At 45.7% G+C, this 24355-nt stretch overlaps 2 protein-coding genes across 2 annotated transcripts; both read left to right on the top strand.

The window, feature by feature from the left end:
- The first annotated feature begins 2022 nt into the window (after positions 1-2022).
- On the top strand, positions 2023-10463 carry CCDC116 (coiled-coil domain containing 116). Its single transcript, XM_033136346.1, has 4 exons — positions 2023-2144; positions 3518-4060; positions 6986-7867; positions 9525-10463. The coding sequence occupies exons 1-4, from the start codon at positions 2085-2087 to the stop codon at positions 10398-10400; spliced, it is 2361 nt and encodes a 786-aa protein (XP_032992237.1). The 5' UTR covers positions 2023-2084; the 3' UTR covers positions 10401-10463.
- Positions 10464-15444: 4981 nt separating this feature from the next.
- On the top strand, positions 15445-21510 carry SDF2L1 (stromal cell derived factor 2 like 1). The gene is made up of 3 exons (XM_033174874.1): positions 15445-15740; positions 18884-19080; positions 21114-21510. The coding sequence occupies exons 1-3, from the start codon at positions 15533-15535 to the stop codon at positions 21390-21392; spliced, it is 684 nt and encodes a 227-aa protein (XP_033030765.1). The 5' UTR covers positions 15445-15532; the 3' UTR covers positions 21393-21510.
- The last annotated feature ends 2845 nt before the right edge of the window (positions 21511-24355 follow it).

The following is a 24355-nucleotide window of genomic DNA, read 5'->3' as shown; positions in this document are numbered from 1 at the left end:
ACAGCAGCTGTCTAGGATCTTGGGCTGAAAGTTTCCCATTGCCTCCCACCTGATCAATTAAAAAAAAACACAAAAACTGGAGATGCTGGGGATTGAACCTGGGACCTTCTGCGTGCGAGGCGGGCTCTTTGCCACAGACCTATGGCTTTTCAAATGGAAAAGTGGAGGCTGGTGTGGATTTTAGATATGCCAGCTCCAAGCAAGATGCCTAAATCCTACCCTGTCTTGTAGGAGAACATCTGATCTAGGCTCATAATACCTTCTTTCCTGCCCATTTAATAAAAACACAGTTCTATTTTTCTAGAAAAAGAGGTGCCGGAACTCAGCATGAGAGCCTCCCTTGTTCTCTTATATTGGCCATGGTGCCCACTTGAGAAGCGCCAGAACTGAGTTCTGGCTGAAAAAAGCCCTAATCATACATATCTGGAGGATACAAAGAGCACCTTTCAGAAACATGCAACGTACAGCTCCCCTCTGGCCGTGATTTCCCTCAGATTGTACTTTTGGAGAAAGCCTTCCAAGTCTGGATTTCTTGCACCAACAACCTAGCTCAGGGTTGGAGAACCTCAAGTCCAAGCCATAAATATATTGCTCTGTCTAAGCCTCTCCCTATCAGATACCTGATGTTCTCATCAGACCACACCTCCTCTCCAGGCCACACCCCCTCTTCCCAGGCCACACCCCTCACCAGATCTACTTTGGATCCTCCTTTGGTGGTTTGGCTGGTTGGAGTGGGTCCTTGGGCTCTGCTCATTAGTCTCACTTATCTGGATGGAGGACTGAGAGGGGCATGTCTCTGTGTTTGTAGAAACCAGCCCACTGTAGAAAGGTAAGATTGGCATTCATTGCTCCGCCCCCCCTTTGCCTCCGGCCACGCCCACCCCTCACACCTGGCCCTCTGGGCATTGCCTAGAAGGGAATGGTGGCCCCTGATCTGGAAAGGGGTCCCCAGCTTTGCGCTAGCTGAACTCACGCTGGGCTATGTGATGGGAATGTTCTATGCAAATGAATGGAATCGCACGGGCAAACAGACAGGATCGATTACGTAACAATGACAGATTCTCTGAGAGGCATAAGCAGTTCTTTGGCTTCCATGTGAACATTTGAGGCAAGAGACTTCCTCACATTGGCAAAACCCCTCCATGCTAGATAGCCCGCTGGGTAGGATCTTTAACAAGGAATTTGGAGAGGTAAAAAAAACCCCAACCTCAACTCTCATAATCTGGGATTTTTCACCCTTAATGAACACAATTGTGAGTAGCGGTTTTTGTTTTGTTTTTTTAAAAAAAGGCTGGCATATTGAGTATGGGACTTACTTGGATATGGAAGGGTCTGGTTGTCATAGAACTGGGCTTTCTCTATTCTGATTGCCTCAACTTTCAGAGTTTCTAGCCCTCATGAAACCGAGCAAACCAAGTGCAGTGGCACCAATCTGGAATAATGCTGCTACTGAAATCTGACAGGCACCTACAGTTTTTATATTTCACCTCCTGCTTAAAGCTATTTGGTTCCACTGAGTGTTTTTATAGAATTGATTGAACGTAGCTCAGTTCGTTCTGTTTTTTATGACTATGTAATTTTACGTCTTAACAGTTTTACTGCATGGCGTTGTGGTGTTTTGAATGTGCGGGCGGTTTATAAGTATGTATATATTTATATCGATATGAAACCCTTTGTCCCTTGCCAGGTCTGCATCTTTGCTCTTTTGCTACCAAACTCCGATATTAAGGAAATTGCTTGCAAAAATGTGTATATTACTCGAAACTGCATGCAAACCCCTGTTTATTAGGACAAATTTGCACTCTACTGATATATTTTCATGGTGTTTTTTTTTAAAGGCAAAATATTCTCTGTCTATGAAAACGTTGACGACCATTTTCCTTCCTAGACCTTTCATCAGGAATTCACTTTTGAAGGAAGCATCCAAAATGATGGATGTGATGCGTTCTGTAGCTCCCCCGCTTTGACACCCCTCTTTGTAAAATAATAACAACACTCCTATTTTTGTGTGTGCCGTTTGTGCAGGAAGAGGAGACAGAAGGTGTGAAAAGAGAGGAGGGGGCAGCCGCTGTCCTTTCAGCACCATGGTGAGTCGTAGATATTCCGGCTATCTGGCAGATGATGAGAGCCTCAGGGGACCTCAGGTAAGGCCCAAAGGGAGACAGAAATGGGTTGCCCTTGGCCATCCCATTTGAGGAAGGTGAGTCACCCAAGCTGAGCCAGTGTAGTGTAGTGGTTAGAGTGTTGGACTGCGACCTGGGAGACCTGGGTTCAAATCCCTACTCAGCCATAAGGCTCACTGGCTGACCTTGAGCCAGTCACTGACTCTCAGCCTAACCTACCGCACAGGGTTGTTGTAGGGGTTAAATGAGCAAGGGGGAGAACCGAATATGCCAGTCACATTGAGCTTCATGGAGTAAAAAAGTGGCATTATAAACGCAACAAACAAAGTGCCCTCTGGTGCTGCCCCACCCTGACATTGGGCTTGGCCGTCTTAGGTGGCAGGAGGGGGTGGCAGCACTCAAAGTGGTGGGCAGCAGCAGAGCCAGCTGCCGTCCAGGATACCTCAAGGACTGCCTGATCCCTTATATTCCTGCCGAATTATAGAAATCTTCAGGGGAGTCACTGTTAGTGGTTCCCCATGGCTCAGATGCATGGCTCATAGCCACTAGAAGGCACGAGTTGAGTATTGTGGGCCCGGTTTTAAGGAACCCGGTTTTATCTGAACCTACCTGAATTTTGCAATGCGGTTCTCCAAAGAATATGTACAAAAATGAGCGAGAAAACGTGCATAGAATGCATACATTAGTGAAAATAACATACACAGATGCATTAGATTTTAAGGAAAATGTGTATATTAGTCAAAACTGCATGCAAACCCATGTTTATTAGGAGAAATTTGCACTCTGCTGATATATTTTCATGCGTTGTTTTTTTTTTTAAAAAAAGGCAAATTGCTGCAGAAATGTGGAGAGCTGAAATTAAGATCGAAAAATGAGAAACCTAGAGAACCAAAATCGACAGATTTGTCGACCTCTTGCTGGGGCTAAGCACCACTCAACTGCTAGTAGTGTTTGCTTCTGATGGCATTGGCTCAACTTGTAAAACCTATTGAGCTTCAGCAAAAGGGCTTCAGCCAGCTGAGATGTAAACGTTGGCTTTCAATGAAAAATTCAGTGCAAGTAATTGTAAAAGGGAAGTGTTGCCATTTAAATTGCTAGCATGAAGTAGGGACCCGCAGCAAAGGAAAGGAAAGCAGTGACTAGCCCCTACCTGCTTGTTTCCTCACACTCTGGCAATCTCTACACTAATCTGCCACACACAAAGCCTTATTATCACCTCCTCCACTCACCAGAGCTGCCAACTACCCAGGCCAAAGCTCTTCCTAATTCCTGCTCTGAAAAAAGTCCCAGAACTGAAAACCCCCCTCCACTATATCACTGCCTATATTGCTGGTGTTACATGCATTTTTCAGACCCAATTCCCCCCTTTCACCCTGGTTTTTCCTTGTCTACAGCTGAGACAAGGAGATCCCTGTGACTGGAGAAACACCCAGAGGCCACCTTCCCGCTGCCAATTCCGGGACCAGTTCACTGCCACCACAGCTGCTGAGTTCAGAGCTTTCAGCCCAGACAAAGGGAAACGAAAGCAGCGCTCCACCACTCACGGCGAAAGCAGCCACCTCGCCAATGAATTCTCAGAGTTTGTGGATTTCTTAGCTGACGAGGAGGTCCTGGAAAGCCTTCAGAATATCGTCGAGGACGCCGTGCGGAAGCTGCGGCGAGTGACGACCGAGGATGGAGACCCTATATTTGATGTCGAAGAAGAATCTGGCTCCAGCATGGACAGCAGGTCATGGTCCTTCTCCTGCAGCTCACAGTCTAGGTACCACACCACCTCAGCCACTTCCAGCTCTGAAGACGACTGGGAAGTGTGTCTCACGAGCAGAAGGGAACCTAGGCTTGAAGGAAAAATGTCCCTCCTGGATAAATATGCCGCCAGGCTGCCGAGGCTAGATGAGAGGCCCAGGGAGGGAGTTTCCGGAGGATACCACGCAGAGGTATTTGGAGGACTTTCTTGACGGATCGGACCTCCCGTGCCATGCTGAGAGTCCCCCGCTCCGATCCAGTCGATGTAATCCATGCACGGAAATAAATTTCTGCACAAAATGTCTGGATCCGCTACAGAAAAGCCTGCTATGTGTGGGGGAGGCGGTGGTGGTGTATGGGTGTGGAAGTGGGGTATATCCAGAAATTCCATAATGCGGGTGCAAGGACTTAGGATAGTTGTGCATTGTTGCACCGCAGGACCCAGCAGTAGAAAGGGAGGCTTCTCTTTGCGTTCTTTTCCAGCCACATGCCTAGTGGCCAACTCCATCCCCCTTCTCCTCCTCCTCCTGAAGCCATGACTTGAGCCTTTTCAGATCACTGAATGCTCTTTTCATTTACTGAGTCAGGTTGCAGACAATATCCTGTACAGAAGCTTCTGGTTTCCCCCCCCCTTGCAATCTCCTACTGTTCTCATAGCAGTGCATGTTCCTAGCCCTCAAGGCACTGTGTGTTGTTCCTGGGGTGTGTGAGTGATATGATTATTTCGAAGCTAGTGGCGGCACGGCAATTGGAAAGGTTCTCTATAAAACTTGAGTGTCGCAGGAACCTACTGGACAGTGCCTGTGATGCAGCTAATGAGAGATGAAAATCGCAGTTGCACTCCAGGCTTGAATTATGTTGTGACCCTAATGCAGGAGTGGGGAACCTCTGGCCTGTGGGCCATACCCGGCCCATCAAATTGTCCAGTTTTGCCTGTCAAGTTTTCTCCAAATCATGCTCACCTACCCATCAGCTGACATCACCGGTGTTGTCAGCTGATGGGCAGGAGGACAGTGTTTAATCTTGCATTGGCTGCACAACCAGGAACGAACGGGATCGTGCAGCCTAGGCAGCAGGAATTAATCCCCATTCATCAACTGATGAATGAAGATTAAAGCCCTTGAGTGGGTGGTGGGGTTGCAGTGGGGAGAAGCCACTTAAAAGAGAAGCCACTTTAAGACATTCCCCCCCACTCCCCACAGGAGCGCAGAGACTGCCTTAAAGTTGTTGCCTTTTCAAGTGTCCCCATGTTCCCCATTTAAAGCACCAACAATAAGGGGTTAAAAGGAGAAGCATGGGCAAAGCCACGCAGGGGAGTTTAACAGGTGGGTATCCCCCCCTCCAAAAAAATAAGTGTCAAATCTTGCCCATGAGGCCAATCCTGATAATGACCTGTCCCGAGGACCCTAAAATGTTCCTCCCCTCTGCTCTAATGCTATAGAGCTCATCCTTCAGCAATGGATGAACAATGCCCACATCTGTGTTAAGGAACCCTTCCTCCTGCGGAAAGGATCCTCGATTCTAATTCCATTGTGCAGGGACAGCATGGGAGGCATCCACAACTGGATGCATGGACTGAAAGAGGGGTACGGGTTCCTCCAGATGGGTGTTTTATTGTGAGCGTATTCTACAACATATAACAATAACAGTGAATTTGCGGCATATTGATTCTGCTTCAGTTTGCTCCGCAATGTTTCCCAGTGCCACTATATCGTTGCTGTCTGGACGGGCTATAGCACAAGAAAAGCGGGAGGAAAAATAAACCAGAACATTTGTGCTATAAAACATTCCGGGACTACAGCAGGGAGTTTATGGGATGTGTACTGATTGAAAAGGAAGCAGTGTGACTCTCCCAAAACTTTTTGCAGGGGTGAATATGACTGAAAGCGGGAACACGTGTGACCTCTCTGATAATTCCGTGTGCACAAATCGTCATGAATGCACAATTAAAAAAAATGACATCTGGAGGGGCCCATGGAAGGGAAGGGTGAAGAATAGTCATTCCAAGATTAGAACCACACTTTTCAAGAATGGTACCTATTCTGTGATCACTTATTAATGTGCAGCGATTATCACAGGTCTCCTATAACAACCTTTCTTTCCTTTCTTTCTTTTTTACTATTCTGTTGTTTGCCCCTTTTTGGAGGGCAAGCCAGCGGGAATCGTTTGATGTGATAAAAAAAAAAGGGAAAGGAAAAAGTCGGGAAATAGCTCAGAGTACCCAAAGACACAGGAGAATGTGGTAATTGTCCAGAGAGTCATTCCGATTGATTGATCTGGGTTGCTAAATCATTTGGTTTGTAGGGGGTAGACCAGGGGTAGACAACCTGAGACCCTCCAGATGTTGCTGGACTCCCATCAGTCCTAGCCAGCATGGTCCATAGTCATGGGTGATGGGAGTTGTAGTCTAGCAGCATTTGGAAGGCAAGAGGTTCCCTACCCTTGATTCAGGGACAAAAGTCTCTATCTAGGATCCAAATCCTAAACAAGATGGGAACACTGGCTGTGCCTTTGGTAGCTCTGTGGAAGAGCGTCTGCTTTCTATGTAGAAACATAGGTTCAACCCCTGCTGGGAAAGAACCCTGTCTGTAACCTGGAGAGCTGCTGCCAGCCAGTGTTGACAATAGTGAGTTAGGTGGGTCAATGGTCTGACTTTGCATGAAGCACCTAAGAGGAAGAGCAAGGGTGTATTTGGCCAGCGGTTGTTCAAAATCCCGGAGAGCTGCTGCCAGTCACTATACACCAGTCCTTTTCCATCTTGGGCCTTGAGATATTGTTGAACTAAAGCACCCACCATCCCCAACCAGCTTAGGCAACGGGTAACGATTTAGTACAACAACATCTGGGGGCCTAAGGCTGAAGAGCATTGGTGTGGACGATATTGAGCTAGGTGCACCATTTGTTTGGTTCAGCATTTAGGTGGCTTTTTACGTTCCTTCGTTGTCTTATCTGGGAGTTATGAATTGGTCTGTTCCCAGCTTCCACCTAGAATATCCAAACCTAACACACAACCTTGTTACTTGTTGTGATGCTGTTACTTGTTGTGATGCTTATTACTTGTTGTGATGCTGTCCTTTCTTTTCTCTTCCTTTACTTTCTCCTTTACTCACTTGCAGACATTTTCAGAACGATCAGGGGACAATTATTATTTCCGGCAAGAACACTTCCATATTTGGGCCAAACTGGCAGAGTCTTTCACTAAGCTGCATCCCCCGCAGAGAGATTATTTTGCAAAGTTCAGGAAACAGATCCCAAAGCAGACGATGTCCGTAGAGTCCCTGCACAAGGAGATCACCAGTGTTCTGAAACGGCCCACGCCCAGCAGCATCCCCTTGTACTATCCAGGAAACCAACCTTTCTCAGCCCTAGATTTCTTGGAAGAAAACAAAATCCTCGCGGCTCTTCAATGCATAATAAACCAAGCGGTCCTCAAAGTCCTGGAGGTGACAATGACGGACGGAATCCCCTTTGTGGGCGTTTACGACGACCAAGGCCACCCTCTGCTGCCGTGGGGCTCTTCAATGGAGGAGAGCGAGGGAGAAGAGGAGTTGAGGAGTGGCTCAGCTGACTCTGGGAGCGGAGAGGACACGTCAGAAGAGGGTGACTCCAAATCCGAAGAGGGGAAGGAGGGAGAGGTGGGAAAGAAGAAAAAGAAAAAGAAAGGGAAGAAGAAGAAAGGGAAGGAGAAGGAGAAGGAGAAAGAGAAGGAGAAGGAGAAGGAGAAGAGGAAGAAAGCAAAGGGGGAATCCCCAACTCCATCCCCAGAAGAGAAGGGCAAGCCAAAATATACACCACCACCCCTTCCGAAATCTAAGCGGAAATCAATGGGGCCTGAGGAAACGCCACGCAAACCCAAATACGTGCCGCCTCCGCTGCCGAAAACGAAGCCAAGGCCGCCACCAGAGGAGCCCCCACCCAAACCGAAATACGTTCCGCCCCCGCTTCCGAAACCAAGACAGAAAAAAGACTCTTCCCAAGCAGTTGCTGAGTCAAAACAGGTACGTAAATTTCTTACGAAAGGGAGGCTGTGGCCTACCTGGGGAGTATGACAAGGGTCCTGCAGGCCTTACCCACTAATAGAGATGGGGGGGGGTGGGAGAGAAGGTTAGAATCCGTCCACACTTAGACTTGCTTAATTTCCACTTTCCAAAACAATATGTGAACTAAAACAAAAGCCGTCCTTTGAAATTTGCAATTCTTCCGAATCTTGCAATGCTGTTTTCCAGCCGAGCGATGTATTGAAAAATAAAGTGTGAATGAAAATGCATGTATTAGCAACAAGAATAATCAAAATGCATTGGCAAAAATAACAGTACAGTACCTGTTTTTGCTAATAAATAGTTAACTCCAACTTGTTGGGGTGGTTTGCTGGTAGCTTGCTACTGTCAGTAGAGCAACTAATGTTAATTGACTCAACCATCCCTCTCTAGCATCTATTCTATCCAGACCAGACAAGGAAGAAGCATTATCAGAGTTCAGGGATAATAACAATAACAGTAACAACAACAACAACAACAACAACAACAACAAATGCAAATAATTTATCTGTATGCCACTCATCTGACTGGGTTGCTTCCAACAATTAAAACATCAAGCACAGTAAAACATCAAATATTATAAACTTTCCTATACAGGGATGATTTCCAGAATCTTCTAAAAGTTGTATAGTTATTTATCTCCTTGACATCTGATGGGAGGGTGTTCCACAGGGCGGGTGCCACTACCGAGAAGGCCCTCTGCCTGGTTCCCTGTAGCTTCACTTTGCGCAGTGAGGGAACCGCCAGAAGGCCCTCGGCGCTGGACCTCAGTGTCCGGGCTGAATGATGGGGGTGGAGACGCTCCTTCAGGTATACTTTAGGCTGTTTAAAGCTTTAAAGATCAGCATCAGCACTTTGAATTGTGCTCAGAAATGTACTGGGATACATGTCAGCCAGGAAAAAATAATCAAGGAGGGTATAAAGCAGGGCTGCCCAGTGGGGGTGGCCTAGGGCATCGGCCTGAGGGCCACATCCAGTCCCTGGGCCCCATCCCTTCAGTAAAATGTGTGCCAAGCCTTACTTTATTATCCTTTTTAAAATTCTAAGCCTTATATCATATGACAGAGGTTTTCAACCTTTTTTTTTGGTCCACGGCTCCCTTGACCAACTGCATTCTTTCTGCGGCACCCCTGTGGGGCTCAGGAGCCCAGTTATGTCACCCCTTGACTGCAGAGCTGATAGCCTCTCACCCTTTTTCGAACAGTGTGGAGTGTTCCCTCAGTCTTCTCCCTTCTCCTTGGGAATCCTCTGGGCTGCTGCCCTTGGTCTCTGAGCTGCCCCCCCTGCTCCAGAAAGAGGTGCCTCCTCACACTTCCCCACAGAGGCCTGGGAAGCCCCCCCCCCCTGGCCAGTCCCAGAGGCACCATTTGCCTGGGGAGCTTGTAGTAGCCAGGGCTGCTGCAACAAACAGCTGTGCAAGCCTTTGGGCGGCAGAGATGTCAGAGGGCATCAGAGGAGGGAAGAAAAGAGGGACAGAGGCTATTGTTGCCCGCGGCACCCCTGACCATCATTCAAGGCACCCCAGGGTGCCACGGCACACTGGTTGAAACCCACTTCCCTGTGGCATTGTTAAATGGCTCTTTCAACACTTTCTGTCTTCCCTTTCCACTGTTCCAAGCCTGCTGTCACAAGACGCATCATCAGCCCCAGCGACATCAAGCGTGCCCGCCTGCAAGGCAAGCCCCTCCCGAAGCAAGCCATCATTGACTTCCTGATCGAAAACGCAGCCAAGCTCATCTTGTACAAGTACAACTATGAAACCCTTCTCTCTGAGAAGCTGGGCTTCATCTCGGTTCCCGTAACCAAGGTCCTGTTGGAGATCATGTTCGGCTACAAGAGAGTTAAGGGCAGTGGGATACGGCTGTCGTCTCAAATCGACTGGACAAAAGTCCACGACGAGATCTACGCGCCGCGCAAACCGAGGCCCAAGACCCCGAAGCAGAAAGACAAGAAGAAAGGCAAGAAGAAGAAAGTCCTCTGGGACCTGCAGAAAAAAACGGGGGAGAAGAAGAGCGTCCTGTTCAAATCTGACAGGCCCACTGGCAAAGTCGTGGTGATGAAAAGCGCCGTGGAGAAGGAAGTGAAGTCAGGCAAAATGCAAAGAATAGAGTCCGGTAGCCTTCAAGAGGGCAGCCAAGAAACAGATATTTTTGATATAGTTGCTTTTGGAGAGGGTGAATCTGAGGAGATATCTGTAGACGGCGAAGGACTTCCAGACCGATTCGTAACAAGGAGCTATATCACTTCTGAAGACAGCAAAACCTTGGTTGAGGCTCCAGATTCCGAAGACCAGTCGCCACTCGCTGTAACGCCCAAGGCATCGTCTTCTCAAAAATTAAACATAGACCCTGACGGGACCAGAGGGTCAGGGACTATTTTGCCTGAAGTAGGATCTCCGAGTCAGAACTCTGGAGAACATTTGAAGAAACAGTCGTCTTCTCGAAGGTCTAGCCTCAACGGGGAAGGTAGCAAAACTCATCTGCCTAAAATCTAAAACTGGTACGTTAGCAATAAAGCATATAGGTTTGTATAACCTCGTGGTTTTGTAATTTATATGTACTGCATATGCCCAACTACGGAATTTGTGGAAGGTCTCAGACAAGAAGTCCATTAGCTGGCGAGACAGAATAATATTTGCAGATTGTTATTTTACAACCTCTTTTAGCTTCCATTGTGGCGCATGATGAAGTTATGCCCTACTGACATTTCAGAACGGTTCAGAACCTAAGGCAGGGGAGGTTGACCCATTAAGGCAAATGGGACACTGCCCCATTAACCTCTGCCCTCATCCAACCCCTATCTGCTTGCCTTCTTACTTACAAGTAGTCCACAGGCTATGAGCTTCCTCCTCCTTAGTCTCAGTTTTGTCCTTGTAGAATTCAGTAGAGAAGAGGATGGGGGTAAAACTAGAATGAGTTGGCCATGCTCCACCTGCTGCTGGTCTGCCTGCTTTCTACTCTCTGCCGGTCCACCACCGAGCTGAAGATCAACAGGTGCCAAATATTTTATACTTGCTTTAGGTAGAAATTCCATAAATGTGCGTAATTTATGTGCCTAAGCTTGAATCCAGCTCAGTGAGGCCTTACTGAAATAATGGACTCAAGTTGGTACTCAGCATGGGTTTCTTTCATATGTTGTTGGGCTATAATTCCCATAATCGCTAACCATTCATCATGCTGGCTGGGGCTGATGGGGTTTGTAGTCCAACAACATCTAGAGGGGACCACAGTGGCTTCTCTGCTCTAGAATGACTAAATGCAAAACAAAAGCAGACCCATGAACATACAGCTGGCTTGGTTTTCAATTGCTTCGCTATGTTTTATGGGATAAAGTTGCAATTTAGGACATGGCTTAGATAGCACAACACCTCACTAGGGGACAGATTTAGTCCCATTTCATGGGTGTCCCTAAGCATACCCATTTACTTTCTCCCTTATAATAAACCATGAGACTGCTAGTTCATTATAAGCAGGCATAGGCAAACTCGCCCCTCCAGATGTTTTGGGACTACAACTCCCATCATCCCTAGCTAACAGGACCAGTGGTCAGGGATGATGGGAGCTGTAGTCCCAAAATATCTGGAGGGCCGAGTTTGCCTATGCCTGCTTATAATGAACTAGCAGTCTCATGCTTGGTGTTCCTCGGGAATTCTAAGAAACCAAAAAAGCGGTGCAGTTGTGAAAGCTCAAGTCCAGCATCTTGATTCAAAATGGTATCCAACTGTATCCAAACATAGACAGAAACCCACTCCTTGATCTCAGGAACAATCAAGCAAAATTTGGTTACCACATCTTAAGAGGTGTCCAAGTGCAGAGTGACAGAACTTTCTAAAATGTTTAGCAGATACAGAGGGCCCCAGGTTCAGTGCTCGACTTCTCCAATACGAAGGCTTAGGTTGACCAAGATGGGAGCTGTGGTCCCACACAGAGAGGACTGGGGAAGGGGGCATATTTGGCTTCTCTACAACACTGGAGATTAGTTGACTTTTTGCAAACGTCAAAATTGTAGCAGCAGAAGGGGACCTGGCTGCAAGAGATGGAACATTTGATCTTTGAGCTGTTCTCTGAATGTCTTTATTTATTACTAAGCTCTGGCCTGCCGTGGTTCCATGAAACCATCTTTTGCTTCAAGTTCCCAAGAAATAGAAAGAGGAAACAATAATAAACACCTTCCTTGAAGCCAACTATGCGTCTCTGCTTCTTCTTCCATCCAGCAGCATGGTCTTGAATAGAGCTCTCCATCTCAAACTGTGGGTCTCCCAGTGGCAGGAGCAACATCCGCCACGGTGGGAACGTGGCAATGAATTGCCAGAGCAGTAAAGAAAAGAAAGTCCCAGATAATATTTCAACGCCAACCAAGTTCTTTGACAGCAGCTATTCTAAAGGCAATTACGACTTGTCGTTTTAGTTTTGCGTGTGTGTGTGTTGTTGTTGTTGTTTTAAAAAATACGGCTGAGAAGCATTGTTAAGGAGCACAACACAAACTGTACTAAAAGCCTTGGGGGGTTGGTGACCTCCCAGAAAGATAAACAGGTGCCAGCTAAAGCCCCATAGGATTGATTTTCTATGGCTAAGCTGGCATCCCGAGACATCTGTTTTGCCCTGTTTCAGAAAAACAGCATGAGCCATTGTCGGCCCTAACAGGAAGGAGCTGCCGTTTCTCATGAAATACAAATGCATTATGCGAAGTGTCAGGCTGCGCCAGATTGCTTCCTTTCTTTCTTCCTCTCCTCGCTTTCCCGCTCCCCCCTCCATTCGGTTTTTTTGCTTGGTCTTTACAGGCGGTAAGGAAATTTACACGGTTAGTGCCAAAAGGACGCCCAGACTGACTCTCCCTCCTAGCATCCCAACCACTGATTTAAGTAATAATTCTTCTTCGGAAAAGTGTGTTGTCCCCAGGAGAAAATACATGCTCCGACAAATTAATCTCAAAGCACCAGAATATTTGGAAAGGAAACTGGTTAATCCCTCACGTGAGAGGTGGCTCCTTCGCTCTCAGCTTTTTTGGGGGGGGGGCTAGGAGAGGGCCTTCTCTGTGGCAGCCCCTAAGCCATCAAACGCCTTCCCCACAGAGCTGCATTGTACAGTTATCTGCGAACGCTGAAGGTGCACCTCTTTCCCTTGGCCTTTGTCGCTTGAGGTACATATTTTGACAACCACTTATTTCTGTGATGTAAGCTTTTTTGAAACTGTTTTTGACATTGTGCTTTAATGGTGTAACCCACACTGGGAACTTAGGGTGAGAAGGGTTAATAATAATAATAATAATAATAATAATAATAATAATAATAATATTGCAAGGATTGGCTGGACCTCAGGCCTGGGGACCAAAGGGTTTAACTGGCCCTTGAGATGCTCCTCAGACCCCATCTTCAGTCACACCCCTCCTGGTTCACAGTCTCCTCACGCGTGTTTGCCTGGTTGGTATGTGTCCCCAAACTATTTTTGGTCTTCAGTTTTTCGGCCGGGACCTATCAAAAGTAGCTTTTAATGTGCCTGCCCCTTTTCAAAGGGCTGGTTTTGACTTATAAAGCCTTAAACGGCTCATGACCGCCATACCTCAAGGACCACCATATGAACCTACCCAGACCCTGAGACCATCCTCTGGTTCCCTTCTTTGTGTGCCACCTCCACAAGAAGTCCAGAGGGTGGCAACATGAGAATGGGCCTTTTCTGCAGTGGCTCCCCATCTGTGGAATGTTCCCCCCCAAGGAGGCTCGCCTGGTTCCTTCATTGTACACCTTTAGGCGCCAGGCAAAAACGTTCCTCTTCAACCAGGCCTTTGGCTGATGGACATCCAACATCCTTTTAAAATGTGTTGGGGAGGAGAGGGTTATTAGGTTGTTCTTGTTTTATTTTGTTTTGTTTTTCTTTTTATTATGTATTTTGTTTTTTTATATTGTGATTTTATAATGTATTTTTATTTTGTTTTTTATATTGTGATTTTATGTTGGGAACTGCCCTGAGACCCGCGGGTATAGGACGGTATACAAATTTAAGAAATAATAATAATATTTTATTCCCCCATGGAACAGTATTCCCATCGAGATAAAACTGGTGTGCATTGTCTGCATTTTCCGGAAGGAGCCGGAGATGCTTTTGTTCTGACAGGCTTTCCCAGGATGGATAAATGAGTTGTTATAGAAAAAAAAGGGGGGGTTGGCTTTTGCTGCCCAACTCCCCAAGGGACTGAGTCCCCTAAGTCCATGATTGGTCAGAGATGAATGGATGGAGGCAAATTCCATAGAAAGCAAGGCATATCTTTATTTTTCTCTTGCAACAAGAGTTCCCTCTGCTCCTAACAAGGAGGCAAGAGAGACTCCAAACAATGGAGCGCAAGCCCCTATAAAGACTTTGGAAATTGTGCACCCTGTAACCCAAGACCACCCCCCCCCAAAACATTATGCATACATCACAGGAGGCGGTCTCCGGCAGAAATTTGAGAGTGATGCTTCTCTCTTGTCTGCCAGGATACCTGATAATGCCTTACTTAATTGCATTTTCTGGGTAGACTTAGTTCCTGAATCTCTTACAGATATTGATAGTTTGCTCAGCTTAACAGATACTTGCCAGAATGTATTTGCAGGGAGGTGCAGGGCCCTACAGTCCACAGACAATTGGAAAGCTTTTCCCATTTGCAGAGAAATATCTGTGGTCAATTTGGGAGAGTCAAAATGGCTTGCTCTCCTGTACTATTTCAGACACATGGTTTATATACTTAAGCGTGTGTGTTTGCCTTGTACATTTATGAACATTTATTCTATATTTGAGACCTTAGGGTCTTCACATGTACCCACTTGTTGGGCTTTTAAGTCCTGCTTCAAATATATTCCTTGTTTGTGTGTGTTTAACTGTTGCTATTTATATGTAAATTGCCTTGAGGCGGTGGTTTAGAAGGCAATGAAATACATCAATGATAATAATGCCACCATACAAATATATAGCTAATAAAATGTAACATATGGGTCCCAAAAGGCAATGTTTGGATTAAACGTCCCAGCTCTTAAAAGGTTGCTCCACAGTAATATTATATGCGTTGGGCCATAAAAAAAAATATCACCCACACAAGGCAGTTAAATAATTGCATGTAGGATGGCCAATTTTTCAAAAATGCCTAGCACCTTAAATTTATAATGTAAAGTGTCCTTCCAGCGGAGCACTTTTCTACAGAAAAGGACATAAAATCTCAGAAGAAGCGGGAAATGACTCGTCCTGCAGTGTTGGGCTGAATTTTTGAGGGCCAGGCCGGGTCTCGAACCCGTGCCTCAGCAGAGTCAGACCCTGAGAGAGCCTGTTGGCCTCATCAGCATCTCGCCTTTCCCATTTCGCTTCGGCCCCGCCCCTTTCTCGGAAAGGAGGGGTGGGGTGGGGGGAAACGCGAGGGCGGGGAGGAGGGGGAAGGCGCGTTCCTCCGCCACGCCGCAACACCCGATTGGCCGCTCCGCCGCCGCGCGCCAATGAGCACCTCCTTCGTCGCCTTCGCGAGCCGGCGGCAGGACGGGGGAGCGCGTGGGCGGCGTTGGCAGCCGCTGATTGGTCCGCGCCGGGCGCCGGTGGCGGAAACGGTTCCTGAGGCGACAGTTCGTCGTTTGCCTCGGCCGCCGTCGCGGTGCTGAGGGACTCGGGGATGCGGCGACCGGGTGGCCGCGGCGGCTTCCCGCCAATGGCTTCCAGCCCCTGGCCGTTGTCGCCGCTCTCTCTGCTCCTCCTCGTGTGCGGCTCGGGCCTGGCGACGGGAGCCGAGGAGGGCGCTGTCACTTGCGGCTCGGTGCTGAAGCTGCTCAACACCCGTCACAACGTGCGGCTGCACTCGCACGAGGTCAAGTATGGATCCGGTGAGGAGATGACTCGGGCGGGGTTCGGGTGGGGCGGGAGGCGAGCCGAGACAGAGGAAGGGAGGGAGGACGAGATCTGTGCAGAGCGGGGAAAGGGGAAAGAGCCGCGCGGCTGCCGGGAGGAAATGAAACCCATCTCGGCCCCAGGGGGAGGCTGTGGTGCGGGTTAGACACCCGAGGGCCCGTCAACGCCCCGCATCGTGTTCCCAGCTAGTGGCCTTCAGAGGAAGGCTGCCATTAGCAGTAATGGCATAGGTGCTGGGGGCCCTGAGCACCAGTGCCGGATTTATGTATAAGCTAAACAAGCTATAGCTTAGGGCCCCACTCTCTCGGGGCCCCAAAATAATTAAAAGGAAAAGAAAAACTGGATGTACATTTCCAAAATATAAGGGAAAAAAAACAAATAAAATAAAACCTACGTACAGCAATAGTGTTTTGTGTTGTGTAGGCTCCTATGATGTAAGTAATGGGCCCCACCTGCTAGCCTGCCCCCTAAAATATCACTGGTTTGCTCATTTCTATATATAGGGTGCCTACATTCTGCATATTTTGTTATGTGCAAATGGCTTTAGATACCTATTAGGTCTGTAAATTATCATATAGCATATATTCAACACAAAAAACAGCGACAATTTGTTGTTGACAAAGGACAGCTGGACATATAAAGGGCCCCATTACCTTCAGTAGCTTAGGGCCTCATCAAACCTAAATCTGGCCCTGCTGAGCACCCACAAAATTCCCCATGAAGGGGCTGGCCACCCACAAATTTCAGCGCCAGGGCCATGCACGCTGCATGGCATCCCACAGCCCAGGGCACCCAAAGCCAAGCTGGCACTCCTGAGTAGTGGTGGTGATAATGTTTAGTCCTCCTCATCAGCCTAAACAGATTCCCAGAGCATGGGCGTAGGAGGTGCCCCCCCCATCAAGTAAGTAAATAAAAATACCTATTTTCAGTAGAAATGCAATTTCTATTAAAAGTAGAAATTGTAGAAAGATTTTGATGGATTTTTCTGAGCCCTTGGGGTCAAAAGAAAGCAGTTTAAAGCAGCTGACATTTCATTCTGAATCTGCTTGGCAGAGGATAATTAATGACAGGTGGCTGTCCTACACCCCCCCCCCAACATAAAATCATGGCAGAGCACCTTGGAAGATGCCCATGATAAAACAGCCCTCTCCCCTCAGGCTTTTACAGTCATAAAATGAGTAAACCATAAGAAAAAAAGGCATCAGGAGGGAGGAGGAAGAAACATATCCAGGTGTGACAGGCCCTGAAAAGGCTCCCAGAGCAGTTTAGGAGGTGTTGATGATAAAACAGGCAGTGCCCACAGACTTCTCAGTGGCAAAAGGCAGAACCCCAAAAGGAAAAAGGGATCAAGAGGGGGGAGGAGCAGGAAGCGAACATGGCCATGGTGTTTTACAAAAGAACAGGTATGGCAGGTATGCCCTGCCCCAAGGGTGTCTGAAGTGTAAAACAGACACAGGGAAACAAGTTAGGGAAAGGAGAAATGGAGGCGTGGGGAGAAAATGTGATCATTTGAATTATGCACACTTTGATTTGGTTACCACGATACAGGGGTAGCTAGTGTGGTGCCCTCCAGTTGCTGCTGGACTACAACTCCCATCAGCCCCAGCCAGGGTCACAGTTGTAGTCCAGCAGCACCTGGAGGGCACCATGTTGGCTACCCCTGTAGTAAGAGACAGGGGCATTGTGAATGAGGGAATGTTCATTGCAGAGGGAACAAGGGAAGGGAAGAAGGGGTGAGGTGAGGCAATGGATAGGGATGAGATTGGGAAGGTGGGTCCTATTGTGTTCAAAATAGGTGTCTTAGGCAGAACAGAACAGGATGCCTTCTCTGCAGCGGTGGCTGGTACCCAAAGAGCCCAAAGAGTAGGCAGAACTAGAGCCAATGAGAGGTAGAGTCATCTAATGCGAAACAACTTACACACTTTACCTTTAATGCACATTCATTACTGCATTGCAGGGGGTTGGACTAGATGACCCTTGTGGTCCCTTCCAATTCTACGATTCTCTGATCCACTCCCTCAAAAAATTATGGGCACTGTACTTTACCCCTTACCTAGATTCAGTTCCCAGCACCCTTAACAAGCTACAGTTCCCAGGCTTCTTTGGGAAATGATGTGCTTAGAATGTATCAGGGGCTTCTGGCAACTGTTGAAGTTTGCATGGTGAAAGCCTTAACCACTGAATAGGTTTCTCCACCAGGAGCTTATCTGATCTTTTATAAAGAGCATAAGAAGAGAGATCTGCTAGATCAGACCTAAAGGTCTTAATAATCTGACATCCTGTTTCCTACGCTGCCACCAGCCAGATACCTTTGCATGAAGCTTATCAACATGCAGGACAATAAAGTAATGGATATCTTCGCTGAGAGACTGCTTCTGAACAGGGAGTTAAAATTTTTGCCTATTATGGATAATAGCTGCTAACTGACCTGCCTACGAGGAATATATATATACATATTAAAAAAATATCAAGGACATATGATATGAAGAGTCCCCCTGGATCAGGTGTGGAGATGCATCTTGTTCAGCATTCTGTTTTCAACAGTAGCCATACAGATGTTGCTAGGGGGAACTCATCAGCATTAGTAGGTCCTTTGTTTGTGGACACATGCGTGTTTGTATCCAGCACCCTGGTATAGACGCTTCTGTATTATTTTCTAAATTTACATCCTGTATTATTACCAAAGTCTCAAGGCAGCTAGCTACAGTACATACAAATGTAAATAATAAAATCTCTTTACATGGAAATGGAATTTAGCTGTCATGGTTAATTTCTCCCATTGGACATAGAAAGTTTAGAAACATTAATTAAATTTATTATGTTTATCCTGCTTTTCTGTCTGAGGACACAAAAGGCTACACAAAAACATAACTGAAGCATACACAACAATCATAAAAAGAAATAAATTGCAGCATATAAAAACAAATTCAAAATAGCAGGTTAAAATCCAAATACAGCTTAATAATGGCAGGGGGAAAAACCTTGCAAACCAAAGGCATCCTGAAGAAAAAAGAGAAGGGGCCAAAAAATCCTCACTTGGCCCAGTTTTATGACAAAGTATTATTACCTGCCTCTGTATCTGCACACAATGACTATATAGCAATTGTTTTGTTTATAGGAAGTGGTCAACAGTCAGTAACTGGAGTTGAAGTTTCTGATGATGCTAACAGCTATTGGCGGATCAGAGGCAAAACTGATGGGTCCTGCCAGCGAGGAATGCCTGTAAAGTGTGGGCAAACAGTACGCCTTACCCATGTTAATACAGGGAAAAACTTGCACACCCACCACTTCCCATCACCACTCTCCAATAATCAGGTAAAACCACAGCTTGTCCTTCATACTTGTTTACTTATTTTAAGTGTCTCAAAAAATGTAAGCAAATCGAAATGGAGTTTACTCTTAAATTGAATTGGAAAGTTATGAAGGCATACCTTTATTTAAGGTAAAGGTAAAGGTACTCTTGACCATTAGGTCCAGTCGCAGACGACTCTGGGGTTGCGCGCTCATCTCACTTTCAGGCCAAGGGAGCCGGCGTTTGACCGCAGACAGTTTCCAGGTCATGTGGCCAGCATGACTAAGCCACTTCTGGCAAACCAGAGCAGCGCACGGAAACGCCGTTTACCTTGCCGCCGGAGCGGTACCTATTTATCTACTTGCACTTGACGTGCTTTTGAACTGCTAGGTGGGCAGGAGCTGGGACCGAACAACGGGAGCTCACCGCGTCGCAGGGATTTGAACCGCCGACCTTCCGATCGGCAAGCCCTAGGCTCTGTGGTTTAGACCACAGCACCACCCGCGTCCCAGTATCTATATATTTAGGAACTGATTAAAATATCAGTTATGCTTTTCCATATGTAGTATACAATTTTATTATAAAGATATGCCATTCAATTCTATGCATGTTTGCTCAGAAATAAGTCCCAATGCAGAATTGCATAGGTCTCTTGCTACGTGTTATATCCTCCTCTACTTAATTTCTCTCTTGATGCAGAAGAGAAAGTGATTTGCAGAGGGGTGGCTCACATAACACTTCTTAAGTACGCAGAAAGTGGTTGTTGCTGTGGCTTAGGTTGTATTCATAGTGGTGGACTATTGGTAACATGCCCCTAATTCATACTGATATATGTTAAAAGCTGGTTCTTAGATGTACAACAGAAGATAACCTTGTCCTAGTCTGTAGTTTGTGAACTTCCATTGTAGTTGCTATTGACTTGCTGTGGAACATGAATACATAGAGCAGAGAGAAAATCTGAGTGGTTTCTCTTCAGTACTGTACAAAAAAAATCTCCCGTGACTCTAGAATCTGTGATGTGTTTAATGAAATGTCATTTAGTATTCATATAGTAATTTAAAATGTTCAAAATGCTTCAAAAAAGTTAAGATCTCTTATTTGACCGTTACTATAAGGTTTTGCAGCTGGTTAAAACCAAAACAAGTAAAATAGTTTAAAGAGTTATTAGAACAAGTAAAATAGTTCAAGAAAGAAACAGAATACTATAGATTATAGTGGGTCCTACAAAACAAATACCTTAAATGTCAAAAGGCAGGGCAAATAGTACTGTAACGCAGGGATAATAATACCCCTTACCCAGTATTATTATCCCTGCGTTACAGTAGATAGTCTGAAGGATTGTGGCTGGATTAAAGCTACCTATCAGGTCCAAGGCAAATGCAAGATGTTAATGGGCTTTGCACTTCTATCCTTCATAGTTCTTTTGTTCTTATTTGATCATAAACAACTCACTGATAATGTACTTCATTTCCCACTTCCAATTCCTGACTGTTTCAGTAACATTTGGTTTTGCCATTTAGATTCTAAAAAACAGTTATATTTCAGGTGTTAGGAAGCTTTAGCCCTCCAGATGTTGCTGAACTACAACTCCAATCAACCCCAGCAAGCATGGTCAGTGGCCAGGGATGATGGGAGTTGTAGTTCAGCAATATCTGCAGCAGGCATAGGCAAACTTGGCCCTCCAGATGTTTTGGGACTACAACTCCCATCATCCCTGACCACTGGTCCTGTTAGCTGCGAATGATGGGAGTTGTAGTCTCAAGACATTTGGAGGGCTGAGTTTGCCTATGCCTGATCTGGAGGGTCAAGTGTCCCCTGCACTCTGTTATATTTGTTTGTAGCCAATTCTAATCCTACTCAGAGTAGACCTATGGAAATTAATAAAAATGACTAATTTAATCCCATTAATTTCAGAGGGTCAACCTTGAATAGAATACAACACATTGCATTATCATTTTATCATTTCCATATACTATTGTCATTCTGCTAGCGTGATGTCACACACAAAACACACACACGCAAACAATATCTACCCCCACCCTTTTTGTTCTTATAGGAAGTTAGCGCCTTTGGTGATGATGGAGAAGGAGATGACTTAGATGTGTGGACAGTGCAATGCAGTGGGACATACTGGGAGCGAGACGACGCAGTACGTTTCAAGCACATAGGAACGGATGTGTTCCTGACAGTAACAGGCGAACAGTATGGCCACCCAATCAGGGGACAGCGGGAAGTCCATGGCATACATTCTCCTAATCATCACAACTACTGGAAGGCTATGGAAGGTGTTTTCATTAAGCCCAGCTTGGACTCTACAAAGCACGATGAGCTCTGAATGTGTGGTCGACATTTTACGTTAGAATCCACCAAAGTGTATGAGCTGGTTCCTTTCTTTAAACACACCCTCATTTTCCAATATTGTTAAGACACTGGAATATATTTGCAGCTCAATGTTTTCATGAGTAACTACAATTTTGGTGAATTCAGACTGAAAAGAAGCTAGATTTGCTGTTTGGGCCCCCATCTATTTTCTTTTTCTTATCTCATTCCTTCTTTCCCTTAACTAAGAAAATAGTCACTTGCTGTGTAAACAATCTAATCCAAAGTGCAATAAAACTTAAATTTTTGTAATTCTTTCTCAAGTTTTACGTAAACTCATTAAAAATATCTGTATTGAAACCTTGCTTTTAGCAATAACCAGGTGTGTGTGGTGTGTGCGTGCTATAATGTAAGTCTAGGAAGAGATAAAGTAGTTACATTTCACTAGTGAAGGGAAGGGGAAATTTGCTATGTGGAAGACCATCGTAAGAGAAGTGCTGTAGAAAATGGTTTCATACTGTTCACTAAATACACTTCTTTGTACAGCTTGGGTCAGTTTCATTTAGCACCTAGTACCTTTCCCCTCTCCATTTTGTATACTTAACATTAAACAGGAGCCTAGCTAAAGGAAAGCCAAATATACTTTATGAGCACATACACAATCTGGAACCTAGTGACTTCCCCTTCACAGAGTTGCAATTGCAACCTATTACACAAAGTGATTGATATTTATATATATTGAAAAAGCCAGATCCTTGCACAACTAGTCTTGATTCTGAATGGGTGTATCACTAGGGGTGGATCATTAGATTACTCTGCCACCCCAGCATTGCCCCCCATTTTATATGTGAGCTGAGTCATGTGGCTGCACTGCACTCATACCCATTTTTTCCCCAGGAGGCACAAGTCTCACTGGGTAGAATTGATGTTCTTAGGTTGTGCTCTTGACAAGGACAACAAGCTGTGATGGACAGGACCTGCATGAGCCTGGGTGGATGCTGAGATGAGCATCCCTTTTGGATAGGGTGGCCCGAGGCTGGAGGCCTTATTGAGAGTCAGTGCCTCACTTTCTGAAGGGCAGTGGATGACCACACTTACAGAGTGCAGTGCATATGTGTTACACCAGAAGTTACTAAGTAAAATAGAAGCAGCTTTTGACCACTTGTGAGGCTGGGAGTGCTGTTGGCATGGAACTCTAGGTTTATTATGCAGCGTGAAAAAGTCCAAATGGGAACTCTTGTGTTCCTATGTCAGAAGGCAGAGGAGTTTTCCTTGCCCTGGATTTTTCCTAACTTGGTAGAGAGCAAGGTTGATGAAATGTTCTTGGCAATGCCAACATTTTTTCTTTTATTTTCCATCACCATTCTAAAAATTTCTGAAAAGTCCCTCAATTCCCTTTATATTACTATGCACATCACTGGAAGAAACAAGCATTTTTACTTCCAGAATTGTCTTGCTAGTAGGCACCATCAAGCAAGTTATACAAGCCTGCCATGTGGGAGGGTTTTCTAGCCCCCCAAACATGCTTCAGCTAGCTAGGACAATGGGCCCATACCCCAGAAGGGCTATCAACTGGAAGGTCTGATTTCTGAGCTGGTTGACCTGCAGTAAAGGACCACTGGGGTAACTGATCTGTCAGGTCCAACGAGGGGCACCAAGAGACAGCAGAAAGGTAAGTCTCACCAACAGGTAGAGATCAGAATCGCCATCACTAGACTCCACAGGGAGAGGGACCGTAGATTGCTGTTACAGTGTTGGCTTTGTATATAGAAGATCCCAGGTTCAAATCCCTAGCATCACCAGTTAAAGAAGATCAGGTAGCAGATAATGGGAAAGACCTCCCTGTGCGATCCCACAGATCCACTGCCAGTCACAGTAGACCGTACTAGGCTTGGTATAAAGTACTTTCCTGTAGGATTAGCAGTGGGCATTGCTCAAATCAGCCTCCTTTTTCCTTAGCAGAGGATGGGATTAACTTAAGGCTAGGTCTAGTTTTCCTTCCAAAGATACATACTCTCCCTATAGGTTATTTTTGTACCTTAACACACTTATTAATATAGCAGTAATTGCATACAGCACCAGGGAATTTCACTCTTATTTTATTAGTGACATCATTTATCCCATTTCAATGTGCTGTAGTCTGGCCAGCAATAGTTAGCGATTTTCTGAGTTTCTGTTGCCCCTTCATGAACCTATAAGGAAATGTCTCCTGTAATAGCCTGTTGTAATTTTGCTTTTTTATTCTGAAATGGATATGAACTGTTCTCTGTCCCCACTTAAGAAGGATCCAACTGGACTAAGGGGGTCATTTGAGGCACAGCCTTTCACTCTGCTGCTTCCTGGCTCTGCAGAGAACATTAGCTGCATTGGAGTATTTCATGGACTCCTAACTTCCAGGTCAGTAGCCAGTATGCTGAATCAAATCACTTGGAATTGAAGTTATGGCAGTAATGCTGATTTATATTAATTTTAAGCCATTCATTGATGACTTAAAAGTGCTGGTCAATCAATGAAAACGTCTTTAATCATTTGACAGCCACACCAGATGCCAATTGCTACAATTTTAAACCACATTGTACTGAAATGTGTTGCTTTGCTTCATCTACTGTAGATTTGGAAGGTCTTGTTTGCTTTGCAATTTGGACTCATCTTAGGATATCATAACTAAATTTGACCTTCGTTCTTGTGATAGAGGAGCAGTTTTCATCTCCGGAGGCTGTTTTGAATCAAGAGGGTAGACTGAACCTTTCAAAATTGCACTGAACTTTTTGGTTTCTTAGAATTCTCCAGTGACACTGGGCAAAAGGCTGCTAGTCCTCTATATGAATTCCCAATAATTTATCTGTATACCTGTTTCAGTTGCTTCCTTGAAAGAAGACTGTACTGCCCTTCTACCTTGATATGAATGGACTTGCGGCACTGCCTCTAAGTGGTTCTGCAATGGTAGTATATAATATGTTCTGCATACTGATACTTCAG

The sequence above is a fragment of the Lacerta agilis genome, chromosome 17, assembly GCF_009819535.1.
Source record: "Lacerta agilis isolate rLacAgi1 chromosome 17, rLacAgi1.pri, whole genome shotgun sequence".
NCBI lineage: Eukaryota > Metazoa > Chordata > Lepidosauria > Squamata > Lacertidae > Lacerta > Lacerta agilis.
The sequence above is the reverse complement of the archived record's forward strand: the minus strand, read 5'-3'. Positions and strand labels throughout refer to the sequence as shown.